The sequence below is a fragment of the Ctenopharyngodon idella genome, chromosome 22 (genome assembly GCF_019924925.1).
Source record: "Ctenopharyngodon idella isolate HZGC_01 chromosome 22, HZGC01, whole genome shotgun sequence".
Lineage (NCBI taxonomy): Eukaryota > Metazoa > Chordata > Actinopteri > Cypriniformes > Xenocyprididae > Ctenopharyngodon > Ctenopharyngodon idella.
The window spans coordinates 25,957,914-25,972,822 of NC_067241.1; the positions used below are offsets into that span (position 1 = coordinate 25,957,914).

Consider the following 14,909-nt stretch of genomic DNA (forward strand, 5'->3'; position numbering starts at 1 on the left):
AAACAGCACGTTAATGTATTCATCTCACAGTCGTGTGACACTGCCACGATTAACCAATAATAAACACTTAAGATAGGAGATTAGTCGGGAGAGTGGTTTAATCCACTCTGTACCAGGATCAGCCATTTCTGCTGAGCTTTTACATTGTGCTTTTAGGGATCAGACATCTTTACCAAGCATTTATGTGATTATCTTTTTGTTTTATTCAATTTTCATATTTTTCATGCCCTTGTCTCTAGTTGACATTTGGCATTGTCTAGAGGATGATGCAACAGGTTGGACTGACTTTGTTCCTGTTATTCCTGCATCAAAGAGATTATCCCTGTTATTCCTGTTGCAAAGTGCAGGGATGCAAACTTGCCATCTTTCACCTAAAAAAAAGTTTCTGAATCCAGTGTTATTCATGTAGAACCGATGAGTTTTTGAAGTTCGAAATTCAAAAGCCATAGAGCGGCTCATAAAAACTGCTCCATAGGAACTCCATCACTGCAAGCGCTGTAAAGCTTGAGTAATTGATAACGTGCATTTTAAAATGCAACCATCTTCCTAAATTTGCATTGAGAATGGTTCATAAATCTGCTGTCAACAAAAAGGTCTCTGCATTTTTCTGACAAAATAAAAGCTCTATGGATTAACAATTAAAAGCAAAGAAAATTAAGACCAACATAAATATTAGTATTGTAATTTTACTATTATTTTGTAAAATAATAATTATGATAATAATAATAAAAAATATTATTATTACTACTGTTTTTATTGTAAGTTTTTATCACCTTTTTCACCCCAGATGAGTTTGCATCCCTGAAGAGCATTTCTCCTACCCTCATTTCACTGTGGATAGCTTTGTATTAGCATGTGCGCTTTTCCTGGAAACAGTCAGTGTGTCATCCAATTACTGTCCTTTTTTTTTTTTTTCGCCCTCTCTGCCTTTAGTTGCTTCAGGAAATGGTTGTGTATGTGTGAATTTGTGAGATTTTTCCCTCTTACACCAGTTGGGAAAGTTTAGCCTTAAACAGATGTGTGTTCTGTTACCCTTTCTAGTGCCCTTGGCACCTCCCGAAGACGTAGCTGTTGAGGTGTTGAACTCTACACTACTGAGGGTCAGCTGGTCTCAAGTGCCTCAAACCGCCCTGAGGGGCCATCTTGGAGGATACACTGTGAGTTCCTGACCCCTCCAGCTCAAAGGTCCCTTGGTGCTGGTCATTCAGCAACAAACAAGCTCTTATAGCAATGAATAGATTCTACTCCGTGTTTTTTTATTGCTTTTTATATTTTTATATTTTATATATATATATATATACAGTCAAACCAAAATTTATTCAGACACCTTGAACATTAATACAGTTTATTCACTATAGTTTAAAAAATGGTAATAAAATATCACAAGATCTCAGAATTAAGCAAAACAAGGTCAGGTCAAAGCGTCTGAATAATTTTTGGTTCCAAATTTGTATCAATTTTACTGGTAGTCCACTGTATGAAGTATTTTTGGGTATAATATGTCACAGTTTACTTTATTTTGCTATCCTCACTTACATAAATGAACTATAGTGTTCTGCGCCCACTAGTAAAAAAATATAAAAAAATATATCTAATGTCTGAATAATTTTTATATATATATATATATATATATATATATATATATATGTATATGTGTGTGTGTGTGTGTGTATCTCAACACCCTCTTCCTCTTCCTCCCGTCTTTTGCTCTCAGGTGCACTGGTGGCAAACTCAAAGTCTGTTGCCCTCTAAGAGAATTCCCTCAGAGAGACAGTCTCTCACCATCCCTGGAAACAGGAGTCACACCATGGTGCTGGGACTGAAGCCATTCTCTGAATATAGCCTGACTGTCAATGTCTTTAACCGGAGAGGGAATGGGCCCAGCAGCAGTCCCATCTCTTTCACAACTCCACAGGGAGGCAAGAACACTTTGACAGTAGATACGTTTTAATATTCAGTAGTCTGAGGGTTTGCTAAGTCTTGTGTAGATTTGGTTGAATTTTGCACGTTGTTCACGCCCCAAAATGTACTGCTGAACATAAGACTAATTTACATAGAAAGGAGGCATGAAAAGAATGACAGTGGGTGCTTCTCATTTCTCATTTGTGCATCCTCATTTCCTTTCCTCATGTCTTAGCTCCACTCCCCTTTAGGATGCGAGGTAAGGCTGCAAGGAAAGAAAATGAGGACGGAGGAATCGAAGGAAAGCTTATTTGTATATTGGAATATTCTTGATCACTCGAGTGTCACTTCAAAGTGTCATCAGCTATGCACAAAAGATCTGCCCTTGAAGTTTAGTTAAGAAATTCATAAATAAAAATAAAGCAAGATGCAAATATTGTTGAAATATGTGAGATGTATGGTATTTAAACTGCAAAGGTAAAGCATAAATTAAAATTATTGTGACAAATGTGAAGGAGGAGGAGGATTTATACGTGCGTTCCGACGAACGACTTCCGCATAGGATACACCTGTGCATCCTTGCTCATCGCTTCTCTGGAAGCTTCCTCACTACTCATTCCTCACGATGCAATTAGAGAACTGAGATGTCCTTCAAGATGTCTTTCTTTGATCGGTTTCCGGGTCACAGGCTGGAGGAGCGAGGAAACGAGGAAGCAATAATTTGAGTATTGAGAAGCACCCAGCGACTCAATTGAGATACGATACAATGCTATTTCAGCAGCAGAACTAAATTGCAGAATAAAGACGCTGGTTTTTGCACTGAAATACCGTTCATAAAAGTGGTGCAAGTTTTTAATGAGTTTCCAAGTTTAAGGTACATACTGACCAGTAGCATCTGACATCTTCCCACAGTTCCTGAGAAACCACCCATCCTGAGAGCCACAAACTTCCAGAAAGACTCAATCACGTTGGTGTGGGCGCCTCCACACGAAGTTAACGGTTTTCTCACGGGATACTTGCTGCAATACCAGACAGGTATGACATTCGCAGATTTATCTCATGTTACATCATCTGTCTCAGTGAATTTTATATAAACCATTTTGCTTAACTGTACTAGATCTATATACTGCTACATTTACATTATAAATGTCTTCACTGCAATTTCGATCAATTTAGTGCATCCTTGATGAATTAAAAATGTTACTGGACCCAAATTTTTTTTATTATTTTAAAACTCTTTTTTTTTTTTTCATTTTTCTTGTAGTTAATGATACTCTGGGTGAGCTGAACTCTGTAAACATCAGTGCACCAGATACTACACAGTGGGTCTTGCGTGATCTACAGGAAAAGAACTCGTATAAGTTCTACCTGAGAGCATGTACGCAAGTGGGCTGCGGATCAGCCATCAGTGAGGAAGGAAGCACCATCCTTGAAGCAGGTAAGTTAGCCTGGAAGCAACTATAAGCAGAGTCCCAGGAGCTATAATGGATCTGTTGTCAGAATCTGAATTGAGGTGCCCATGCTGAGACACAAACATCTGATTCAAGAAAAGTTAGTTGTGTTCTAATTAGCACAGCTGCAAGGTGTTCAAAAGTGATTAAGCAGCAGTTATGGAACTACAGAAGTTGCTGTTGGCAAGATCTTGTTGCATAAAGGAGAATGATTAGATTATTGCTTACGTGCTGTAATGATCGAAAGGGTGGAATAATGTCTACAGCCTAGTGTCCAATGCATTGACTGATCAATGAGGTGGCTTATTAAAAATAGTTGCCTCTAGATGTGTTTTTACTGGGTAACTGATTTTGCATTATCATCATTGCTTTTCTCTGTAGGCCACAATTTTGTTATGAATTGCATGTTTCTTTCTGTTATGCTCATATTCTCATACTCCATGGGTTTGTTTAAACTGATCTGTCTTCTTATCAACCAACTTTTGTTTTTCGTGAACTAGTTACTATGCCCGAACATTCACTTCCTGAAGTTTCTACAGTCTCAGCTGAGACTTCGACAGAGAGCTGTATGTATCACATACTGTAGTTTGTAGCATTTTGAAACTTTGTAGTTAGTTAGTAATTGTTATGTTTGACAATATAATTTTTGCTGTGTCCTGCCATGACATCTGCATTTTTGGAGACCTTTAAATGCGGATAAATACAAACATTTTAAAGTTATCAGTAAAACATGTCAGTTTATGGACAACATACTACATGGGTTTGTTTAAGCTGATCTTAAACTGATTCTTATCAACCAACTTTGTTTCTCATTAACTAGTTACTATACCCGAACATTCACTTCTGAAGTTTCTACAGTCTCAGCTGAGACTTCGACAGAGAGCTGTATGTATCACATACTGTAGTTTGTAGCATTTTGAAACTTTGTAGTTAGTTAGTAATTGTTATGTTTGACAATGTAATTTTTGCTGTGTCCTGCCATGACATCTGCATTTTTGGAGACCTTTAAAAGCGGATAAATACAAACATTTTAAAGTTATCAGTAAAACATGTCAGTTTATGGACAACATACTACATGAGTTTGTTTAAGCTGATCTTAAACTGATTCTTATCAACCAACTTTGTTTCTCATTAACTAGTTACTATACCCGAACATTCACTTCCTGAAGTTTCTACAGTCTCAGCTGAGACTTCGACAGAGAGCTGTATGTATCACATACTGTAGTTTGAAGCATTTTGCAACTTAGTAGTTAGTTAGTAATTGCCATTTTTGACAATGTAACTTTTACAGTGTCCTGCCATGACATCTGCTTTTTCAGAGACCTTTAAATGCAGATAAATACAAAAATTTTGAAGTTATCAGCAAAACATCTCAGCTTATGGACATACTCTATGGGTTTGTTTTAGAGCTGGGACAATACGTAGATTCTCGATACAAAGAATCTGGATTGATTCTGATATTTTCCGATGTATCGCGATTCTCTCTCGAATCGATTCTGAGCTTAGTTTTTAGCAGCAGATGGCACTACGTGCTTTTGGTCGCATTTAAACCAATCTGAGAATATCGGAATCCATGTGCTTTTGTCCTGCTTACACGTTCGTGGGTCATATCTGATCTGTGCCACATGGGAGGAAAGAAATCAGAATTGGGTCACTTGAACCATGTGGTGTAAATGCGGCCTTAGAAACACCCGTACTCTGTTTGCTTCCAGCTCCTTTACACACACCACTTAAACCTAAAATAACCATTCATAAAGTTTGAAAAGGTTGAAGCAAATTACAAGGGTGTTCATATATAGCCAAGGTGCTAGTATATTTAACCACTTACATGACTCAGCCGAATGCATGAACGATGTCCAGCACTCTTTTTTGTGAGTATTTGAGTGTGCAGCAAAAAAAAAAAAAAAAAACTAGCCTAGAGTGCCATCTGCTGTTAAAAACTAAGCTCAGAATCGATTTTAGAGAGAAAATATCAGAATCGACTCAGAATCATTGTATCGCAAATCGAGAATCGATGTATTGTCCCTGCCCTAGTTTGTTTAAGCTGATCTTAAACTGATTCTTATCAACCAACTTTTGTTTTTCGTGAACTAGTTACTATGCCTGAACATTCACTTCCTGAAGTTTCTACAGTCTCAGCTGAGACTTCGACAGAGAGCTGTATGTATCACATACTGTAGTTTGTAGCATTTTGAAACTTTGTAGTTAGTTAGTAATTGTTATGTTTGACAATGTAATTTTTGCTGTGTCCTGCCATGACATCTGCATTTTTGGAGACCTTTAAATGCGGATAAATAAAAAAAAATTAAAGTTAAGAGTAAAACATGTCAGCTTATGGACAACATACTACATGGGTTTGTTTAAGCTGATCTTAAACTGATTCTTATCAACCAACTTTTGTTTCTCATGAACTAGTTACTATACCCGAACATTCACTTCCTGAAGTTTCTACAGTCTCAGCTGAGACATCGACAGAGAGCTGTATGTATCACATACTGTAGTTTGTAGCATTTTGCAACTTAGTAGTTAGTTAGTGATTGCTATTTTTGACAATGTAACTTTTACAGTGTCCTGCCATGACATCTGCTTTTTCAGAGACCTTTAAATGCAGATAAATACAAAAATTTTGAAGTTATCAGTAAAACATATCAGCTTATGGACATACTCTATGGGTTTGTTTTAGAGCTGGGACAATACGTAGATTCTCGATACAAAGATTCTGGATAGATTCTGATATTTTTCGATGTATCGCGATTCTCTCTCGAATCGATTCTAAACTTAGTTTTTAGCACCAGATGGCACTACGTGCTTTTGGTCGCATTTAAACCAATCTGAGAATATCGAAATCCATGTGCTTTTTTCATGCTTACACATTCGTGGGTCATAACCGATCTGTGCCACATGGGAGGAAAAAATCTGAATTGGGTCACTTGAACCATGCGGTGTAAATGCGGCCTTAGAAACACCCATTCTCTGTTAGCTTCCAGTTCCTTTACACACACCACTTAAACCTAAAATAACCATTCATAAAGTTCGAAAAGGTTGAAGCAAATTACAAGGGTGTTCGTATATAGCCGAGGTGCTAGTATATTTAACCACTTACATGACTCAGCCGAATGCATGAACAATGTCCAGCACTCTTCTTTGTGAGTATTTGAGTGTGCGGTAAAAAAAAAAAACTAGCCTAGAGTGCCATCTGCTGTTAAAAACTAAGCTCAGAATCGATTTTAGAGAGAAAATATCAGAACTGACTTAGAATCATTGTATCGCAAATCGAGAATCGATGTATTGTCCCTGCCCTAGTTTGTTTAAGCTTAATCTTAAACTGATTCTTATCAACCACCTTTTGTTTCTCATGATCTAGTTACTATACCTGAACATTCACTTCCTGAAGTTTCTACAGTCTCAGCTGAGACATCGACAGAGAGCTGTATGTATCACATACTGTAGTTTGCAGCATTTTGCAACTTACTTAGTAATTGCTATTTTTGACAATGTAACTTTTACAGTGTCCTGCCGTAACATCTGCATTTCAGAGACCTTTAAATGTAGATAAATATTATCAGTAAAACATGTCAGCTTATAGACATAAAACTTGAAGTGATTTTGAAACCACTCAATGAGATAATGTCAGTTTTATGAAGTTGTCTGTCAGATAGTCGAAGCAGTTTGAATGTCTGGAAAATGATAATTTATTTTAGTTAGTTATTTATATTAATAATAATACTATATATATATATATATATATATATATAGTGTATATATATATAGTATATATATATATATATAGAGATATATATATATATATATATAGTATAATATATATTAGGGGTGTAACGGCACACGTATTCGTACCGAAAATTTTCAGTACGCATTTCTTGGTTCAGTACACGTGTACTGATGAATACAAAGTTTTATAGCCCATTAACCACTTTTAACCACCAATAATCACAAATAAGCTCTGTGTTTTGTTACTTTCGATAAGAAACAAAGTCTCATCCCTCAAATTCTGTCCATTTTATCACAAAATTCAAACAATAAATGCCGTTTTGTCACTGTTGTGGCATGACAGATCGCTCTTTGATGTGCGCGTGACAGATCACTGTATAGGTGCCTCAGATCAAGCGGTAGCGCGAGTGAATGCGATCATCTCTTCCTCTTTAATACTGGTTACAGAATAAACTTAAATGAACATCTGAAGGTATGTTGAAAGATCCAGTACAGCTTACTGAAATATATCTCGTGTAATCACTCAATCAGTGTTTCAACCATGCAAAGACATCAATGAAACAGCTTGTAAACAATATGTTGCATAGCATTTACCTCAGAAATGCCATTCAGTGTCCACAGCTTGTTAGTTCGCTAGATAATTTAACTCTTTCGCTACTTGTACTATATTAGCCTATATATTCATTATATTTTACTTAACCTGTCTTGATTATTTAATATATGTTTAATGTATGTTTAAATAAATCTGTCATGAAAACAAGTTATGATGGCCACTGTGTAAATGAATGTGTTTTAATATCATACTGGAGTAGAAATAGATTTAGAACTTAATGCAAAAACTGCCTTATATGCAATTTTCCATACAATGTTTATGTGAGTGTTGATTCAAAATAAATTGCAAATTAATTAAAAAAAAAAAAATATTCTTAAGAAAATTGTAATTATAACTGAATTTATTTAAAGACAGAGACACAATTTGTTGAGTAAACCACTGTTCAATAAAAAAGAAAAAAACAAAAAGCAATTTATATGTTTAGTTTTTACCGAATCCGTACCAAACCGCAATTTTTGTGTACCATTACACCCCAAATATGTATATATATATATATATATATATATATATATATGTGTGTGTGTGTGTGTGTGTGTGTGTATACAGTGTATATATATATATATATATATATACACAGTATATATATTTAATTTTTTTTTTCCTGTACTGTCTTTTTAAGATGAACTGTCAACATCTGAAGTGACATCATCTGAGTTGAGTATGTACCAGAAGATTTGTAGCTGTTCTTGTAACTTGAAAACCTAGTATATTTAACCCCTACATTATGTCTAAAATAACTAATAAATGTTATTAGTTATATTAACTCATAAAAGCATGGGAAAACTTTACTCTTAACATTATTCATAGTGTCAGTAGTAACAGTACTAATTTTAGCCACATAAATAGTTAGTTATAAATAAATAATCAGTTGTTGTTGTTGTATTAGTATTATTGTTGTATCAAAAGTCCCTGAATAACTCCATATTTAATGTAGGAGTTAATTCTGTATTAATTCTGCACAATTGAGCATACTAATTAATCAAAAATCCACCTAGTGACAGCTGGTTCAAGTTTACGTTTGCTTTGTCTTTTAAGAGCACCTCTGTGAGGCAGTAGTACTGTCCCTGAACCCCTGCTAAAGACAGCAAAAACATGATGCCTTTATCAATGTTGACAAAACCAGTCTGGCTTTTGACAGGAATACATCATTCAGCAGAGTTCATTTAGTAAAAACCAGCTGTATATTCATAGTCCAAATGCACACAAAAAGGGACTTTTACCTTGATAGGCCCATTTATTTTGCTATCTTGACTATGCACGATTCTATTATTATTTGCATTTCACATTGTTTTTCCCCCTGCTGTTTATGACCCTTTTAGACCCATGGGCCATTTTGTGTTCCTGTATGCCCACCTGTCCAGCACCACTGATATAAACAATCCTAATTATTTATATAGTTCCTGTTCATGTTGATTTGAAGCTATAAATAATGATTTAATGGCATGCAGACTGATTTTTTTTTTTTTTTTTTTTGTATTAAGTCTGGACAAGCACATTACATAGGTTTTCACTGCTGCAATCCATTCTATAGGGAAATACATGTGGTCTGAACTCTCTCTCTCTCTTGCAGAGCAACCTTTCTCTTTCACCTCACCTAATACAGACACTCCTTCTGTCAATGCCACCTTTCCTACCTTAGGTATTCATCCATTCATCTATATATACAGTTAACCATCATTTTCATAACTTCATATTTCAACGTTTCCATACTTGAGTGAAATTTGCATTTAAAGTCAACATGAAATCAAAATTGACTGTATTTACTACATGTTCCTGGTCTTTTTGAGAATTATTCATCAGTGCATGTTATTGCAAAGATGTTTGTATTATAATGTACAGTATTTAAATAATATACTCAGATAATATAATATAATACCAGTCCCTCAAATAGAGACCAGTCAGTTCTGTAAGAGCTGTTTCATGATGACTTTAACAATGTTTCATTTAGATGAAGCATTTCTGTATAATTCCTTTAACACAATATGGTAATGGGTGTACTGGGTTTCTTTTGCTGGAACTAAACTTTTGAGAGTTTTTCCTGTCTTTTGTTCTCTATCTTCTTCTCTGTATATTTCTCTCAGTTGTTCTCAACATATCCACCTTCGTAAATGAGACCTCTGCAAGAATCAGCTGGAGAACCAGTGGAGAACGGTCTGATTTACAGCTCTATGTTGCAATAATGAATCACCGTAAGAATGTCACTCCACAATCTGCTTTGTCAGGATTCATTGTTTACAACACTGAACTTTTTGTAAATTGTAGACTTATTTGTAGTGCATTTTGGAAAGCATCATCTAGGGCTGCAACTAAGAACTATTTTGATGATCGATATAATAGTCTGTCGGTTATTTCTTAGATTAAGTGGATATTCAACATTTTGATTGATACAGATCAATGTACAAAGTCTGTATAATGTACAATATTTTATGTATGATATTTTTATATAATGTGCTAACATGTAAATAGAAAGGTTACAATTTAAAGTACAGACAAAAACAACAAAAGCTCTCAGTTTGAAAGCAGCAGTTTAAGGTGAATAAACGAAGTAGAAGTAATATTAAAGAAATCAAATAATTTTTCAGTATTTTTTTTTAGTAGTTCAATTAATTGAAATTAAAGGGGTTAGTTCACCAAAAAATGAAAATTATGTCATTAATTACACACCCTCATGTCGTTCCACACCCGTAAGATCTTCGTTCATCTTCAGAACACAAATTAAGATATTTTTGATGAAATCTGATGGCTCAGTGAGGCCTCCATTGACAGCAAGATAATTAAAGCTTTCAATGCCCAGAAAACTACCAAAGACATATTTAAAACAGTTCATATGACTGCAGTGGTTCAACCTTAATGTTATGAAGCGACGAGAATACTTTTTGCTCGCCAAAAAAACAAAATAACGACTTAATTCAACAATATCTAGTGATGGGCGATTTCAAAACACTGCTTCATGAAGCTTCGGAGCTTTACGAATCTTTTGTTTCGAATCAGTGGTTCAGAGCGTGTTTCAAACTGCCAAAGTCACGTGATTTCAGTAAACGAGGCTTCGTTACGTCATAAATGTTTCGAAACGTTTCGAAATTTTTAATGGTTCATGTGACTTTGGCAGTTTGATACACTCTGAATCTCTGATTCGAAACAAAAGATTCGTAAAGCTCCGAAGCTTCATGAAGCAGTATTTTGAAATCGCCCTTCAATAGATATTGTTGAATAAAGTCCTTATTTGTTTTTTTTTGTTTTTTTTTGCGCATAAAAAGCATTCTCGTTGCTTCATAACATTAATGTTGAACCACTGTAGTCTAGGTTGAACACTGTGTTCTGAAGATGATCGAAGGTCTTACGGGTGTGGAACAACATGAGGGTATAGTAATTAATGACCGAATTTTCATTTTTTGGGTGAACTAACCCTGTAATATATATTTTTTTAAAAATAATTCATTATGGTTAAAAGAGCTGTGTGCTGTATATTGTAAAAAAAAAAATAATAATAAAAAATAGAAAAACAGATAATGTCCTGGCAGAAAAGTCTATTTAAAAAGTGAATTTGATGTACAGCAGTGATTGCTCACCCTCTCTCTATTGTGCACTGTTTGATTGACATACATGCTTGTGCATATTTCAAGTATTTAAAGTTTAATGATGACAGCGACATTTAATTACTTGCTTACTAATAAGTAAATGAGCATATTAAATATATAAAATGTGAGTAACATCCTGGTGAAAAACCTCTCGATGACGCCGAACAGCCCAAAAATCCAGACTAACCAATAATGAAATTCATTCTTGACTATTTTCTTTACAGATTTTTTATTTGCAGCCCTAGTGTCAATCTTATTCTGTCAACTTTTCTAACCTTTCAAAATGTGGCTTTTCACTATCATAGATATCACCTCTTTATGCTGGGTTGTGGCCTAACGCTATCTGGTTATGCGGTTGTTCCTTCAGGTGATGGTATCTGGCAACTTTCAGAGGCTTTAAATACATCTAAAGGTTTCCACCTCATTGAAGGGCTCAGCCCAGGAACTGTGTACACAGTCCGGCTGCAGGCTTCACGCAGGGTTGATGTCCCTAGCATTTTTGAAGAGGTTTTCAAGACTAGGAAAGGTGAGAAGTTAGAGAATTTAGCCTGTAGAACAGCATTAGAGGTATCACTGACATAGTATAGTATGTGATAGTTTTTCTGTGGGTGCATTAGCACTAAGGACATTCAAAGAAAGTTCTCCAATTCCTTTGAACAAGCGATTTTTAAAAAATATTATACTTCACTATTATAGGTTTATAAAATGCACTGTAAAAAAAAAAGTGTGTAATTTACACCAACAGCTGTGGTTGCCAGCACTATTTTAGGTTTTATAGAACTGAACTTAAATTTACAGGAACATCATTTTATATTTCATTAACTGATGTAATGTAAAAGAGGAGCTATTATGCTTTTTTACATTTTCAACTTTCTGTAGTGTGTAATGTTGCCGTTTGAGCAAAGAGGTCTGTAAAGTTACAAAGTCACTCAAAAGCAGTTATTCTCTATTTTAGTGCGCACTGTTTCTGAACTCCCTCGAGTTCTTCTGGGAACAAACATGTCACAATATTCCTCACTGAAATAATTCCTGCCCAACACATACGCAAAAAAGGAGAGAGGCCTGGTTGAGTTGCGTTAGTAGCGTGTTGTCGCCCATATTCAAGAGACGCTGTTTTTTTTCCAGCACGGGTCTAACGCAGTTATGGTAAAGGGTGTGACATTTCCTAAACTTGCTCAAAGCAGTTGACCAGTCACAACACACGGGTCCAGCCGTCCAATCAGAGCACACTGTGCTTTTTGGAAGGAGGGGCTTCATAGAGATAGGAACTAAACAGAGCGTTACTGACAACAAGTCACAGTGTTAGGCACACAAACACAAAACACCATCATGGTAACACAAGTGACACTAAAATAGTGCAATAAACATTAATTAAACAACATCATAACCTCAAGATCCACTTTTCTGCAGAGTTTTGCTCCAAACCTAATCATACCTGAAAAAGCTGATCAATGTCTTCAGGATTACTAGAACGTTACAGGCAGGTGAGTTTGATCAAAGGTTGGAACAAAACTCTATAGGAAAGTGGACCTGGAGGGCCAGAATTGAGATCCCCTGATAAGGTCTTATCATGAGGAATCCATTTTTTTTTTCATCTTTTGGGATAAAATAATTAATTTTACTATAAACAAACTGTGGCTTTCAAAACTTTCGAAAGTTCCATTCCAGAATAAACTTTTATTGAAACTAGGCTGTAAAACATTAAAAAATATCCTGGCTCTTCCAAGCTTTATAATGGTAGTGAATGGGGCATTGTATTTTGAAGCTCAAAAAAGTGCATCCATCCATCATAAAAGTAATCCATACAGCTCCAGGGGATTAATAACTAGCTTCCAGCAAATGGAATTAAGCAAAGTTGAGTTACGACGAAAGAGTAACCTCTGACGCGACGTATGACGTAGGATGTACACTCTAAAAAAAAAAAAAAAGTGCTATATAGCACTAAAAGTGGTTCTTGGCTCGTAATCATAGGGGAACCACTTTTGGTGCTATGTAGCACCATATCTTTAAAGGTGCTCTACAGCACCTTTGTCAAATGGTGCTATGTAGAACCCATAAGTGGTGCCATATCGCATTTTATTTCTAACAAAAATGGTGCTTAACAGCACCAACAGTAGTTCTTTGGCTCGTAAAGAACCTTTAAAGGGGCATAACAGGTTTTTAAAAAGGGGCATAACAGTGGTGCTATATAGCACCTTAACCACCCCAAAGAACCACTGAAGAACCACTGAAGAACCATACAGGGGCTTAACAGGTGTTGTATACGGTAGCGGTGCTATATAGCACCTCAGTCATCCCAGAGAACCAGTGAAGAACCACTTAAGAACCACTGAAATACCAAGATTTGGTTCTATAAAGTGGTTCCCCTATGATTACGAGCCAACCACTTTTAGTACTATATAGCACCCTTTTTTTTTGGTGTAGGAGTAGCGTAAGCTTAGACTCCTCTCGCAGTTCAAAATCCTCATCTCCACATTTCTGTTTAAAAATTCTCATTTTAGACTTCTAATTAGTGACCGGTGATTTGTTTTGCTCTATCCTCTGCGTTTCCGCGTTCACCAACACAACATGCATCAGGTCAGAAGTTACTCTTTCGCCGTAAATCGACTTAACTAGTGTACGGCCTGTATACGGTTCTGATTGTTCTCATTTGACAACCCACATCAGAAGTTGCCACAGGAACCGTATTTAAAAATGCCATTTGAGGATATGATTGTTTTTTATCTTCTAACCCAACAAGACAGTATTTGTCAATGTTTTCAAATTGGCATCAGTGTGATTGTGCTCATGAATGACATTTTTCCAAAAACAATCTCTTCTTTGTCCTTGCAGCGTCTAGTAAACAAGCGGGGGGACCCCAGGAGTGGTTTGTGGGGATGATGTGCGCGGTGGCTTTACTAACTCTGCTTGTCCTCATCGGCTGTTTTGTGCTGAAGAACAAAGGCGGCAAGTATGCAGGTAAGACACAAACAGCTTTAGAGGTCATACAGAGCTCCCACACCTCTGTCCAAGCTCACAGTAGTCTGTAGTCAAAGGGTCTAGACCTTAGCTTGGTGCTTTTGTGTGGTTCTGTTGCACAAACCCGTTGACTTATTACTAGCTGCGTCAGACAGATATCTTGAGATCAGTGAGCTTTACTGACCTGTCCTCATCGACCCCTACTGTGGTCTTCCTCAGCTTTTTGTTCCATATATACATTTAACCAATATGAAAGGTTTTTAATGGATTCAAGAAATATGTCCTGAATGGATTATTATACAATTGCATAAGAACCCTTATGTAGTGTATGCAATTGAGCCTAAGGCATTGCAAGATAGCTTAAAACACCTTGTTTTTTCACTGGGGCTGTTAGCTATACTTTACATTATATATTACATTTACATTCATATATACCTTACCAAGCTGAAAAGAATAAATGCTTTCACCAGTAAGGCTATATCTTACATTCAAGCTCAGCTTGCATAGTAGTTTATCTAAAAGACAATCAGTGTCCTTGATTTGCTTCTAGATAGAAAAATAAATAAACATTCTCTCAAATTTGTTAAGTATTGAATGTTTACTTAGCATTTGCAAGAAAGCAAGTGGATATCAATATTACATGTATCTCTTATGAACAACAATGTCCTTTTTGAAATG

General features: G+C 35.9%; 1 protein-coding gene across 33 annotated transcripts in view; it reads left to right on the forward strand.

Annotated features, from left to right (window-relative positions):
• chl1a (cell adhesion molecule L1-like a) overlaps positions 1–14,909 on the forward strand; it is a 71,850-nt gene that overhangs the window by 50,661 nt on the left and 6,280 nt on the right. For 4 of the 33 annotated variants that reach the window (XM_051880406.1, XM_051880404.1, XM_051880403.1 and 1 more), the window contains exons 20-33: positions 1,042–1,157; positions 1,715–1,919; positions 2,815–2,937; positions 3,167–3,340; positions 3,854–3,919; positions 4,493–4,558; positions 5,448–5,513; positions 5,769–5,834; positions 6,718–6,783; positions 8,315–8,353; positions 9,266–9,334; positions 9,777–9,884; positions 11,641–11,799; positions 14,106–14,231. In XM_051880406.1, coding sequence (XP_051736366.1) covers positions 1,042–1,157; positions 1,715–1,919; positions 2,815–2,937; positions 3,167–3,340; positions 3,854–3,919; positions 4,493–4,558; positions 5,448–5,513; positions 5,769–5,834; positions 6,718–6,783; positions 8,315–8,353; positions 9,266–9,334; positions 9,777–9,884; positions 11,641–11,799; positions 14,106–14,231 — 1,449 coding nt within the window. Of the gene's footprint in view, positions 1–1,041; positions 1,158–1,714; positions 1,920–2,814; positions 2,938–3,166; positions 3,341–3,853; positions 3,920–4,173; positions 4,239–4,492; positions 4,559–5,447; positions 5,514–5,768; positions 5,835–6,717; positions 6,784–8,314; positions 8,354–9,265; positions 9,335–9,776; positions 9,885–11,640; positions 11,800–14,105; positions 14,232–14,909 lie in introns of those variants that run through there. The other 29 variants (XR_007927559.1, XR_007927558.1, XR_007927560.1 and 26 more) reach the window with 29 other exon arrangements.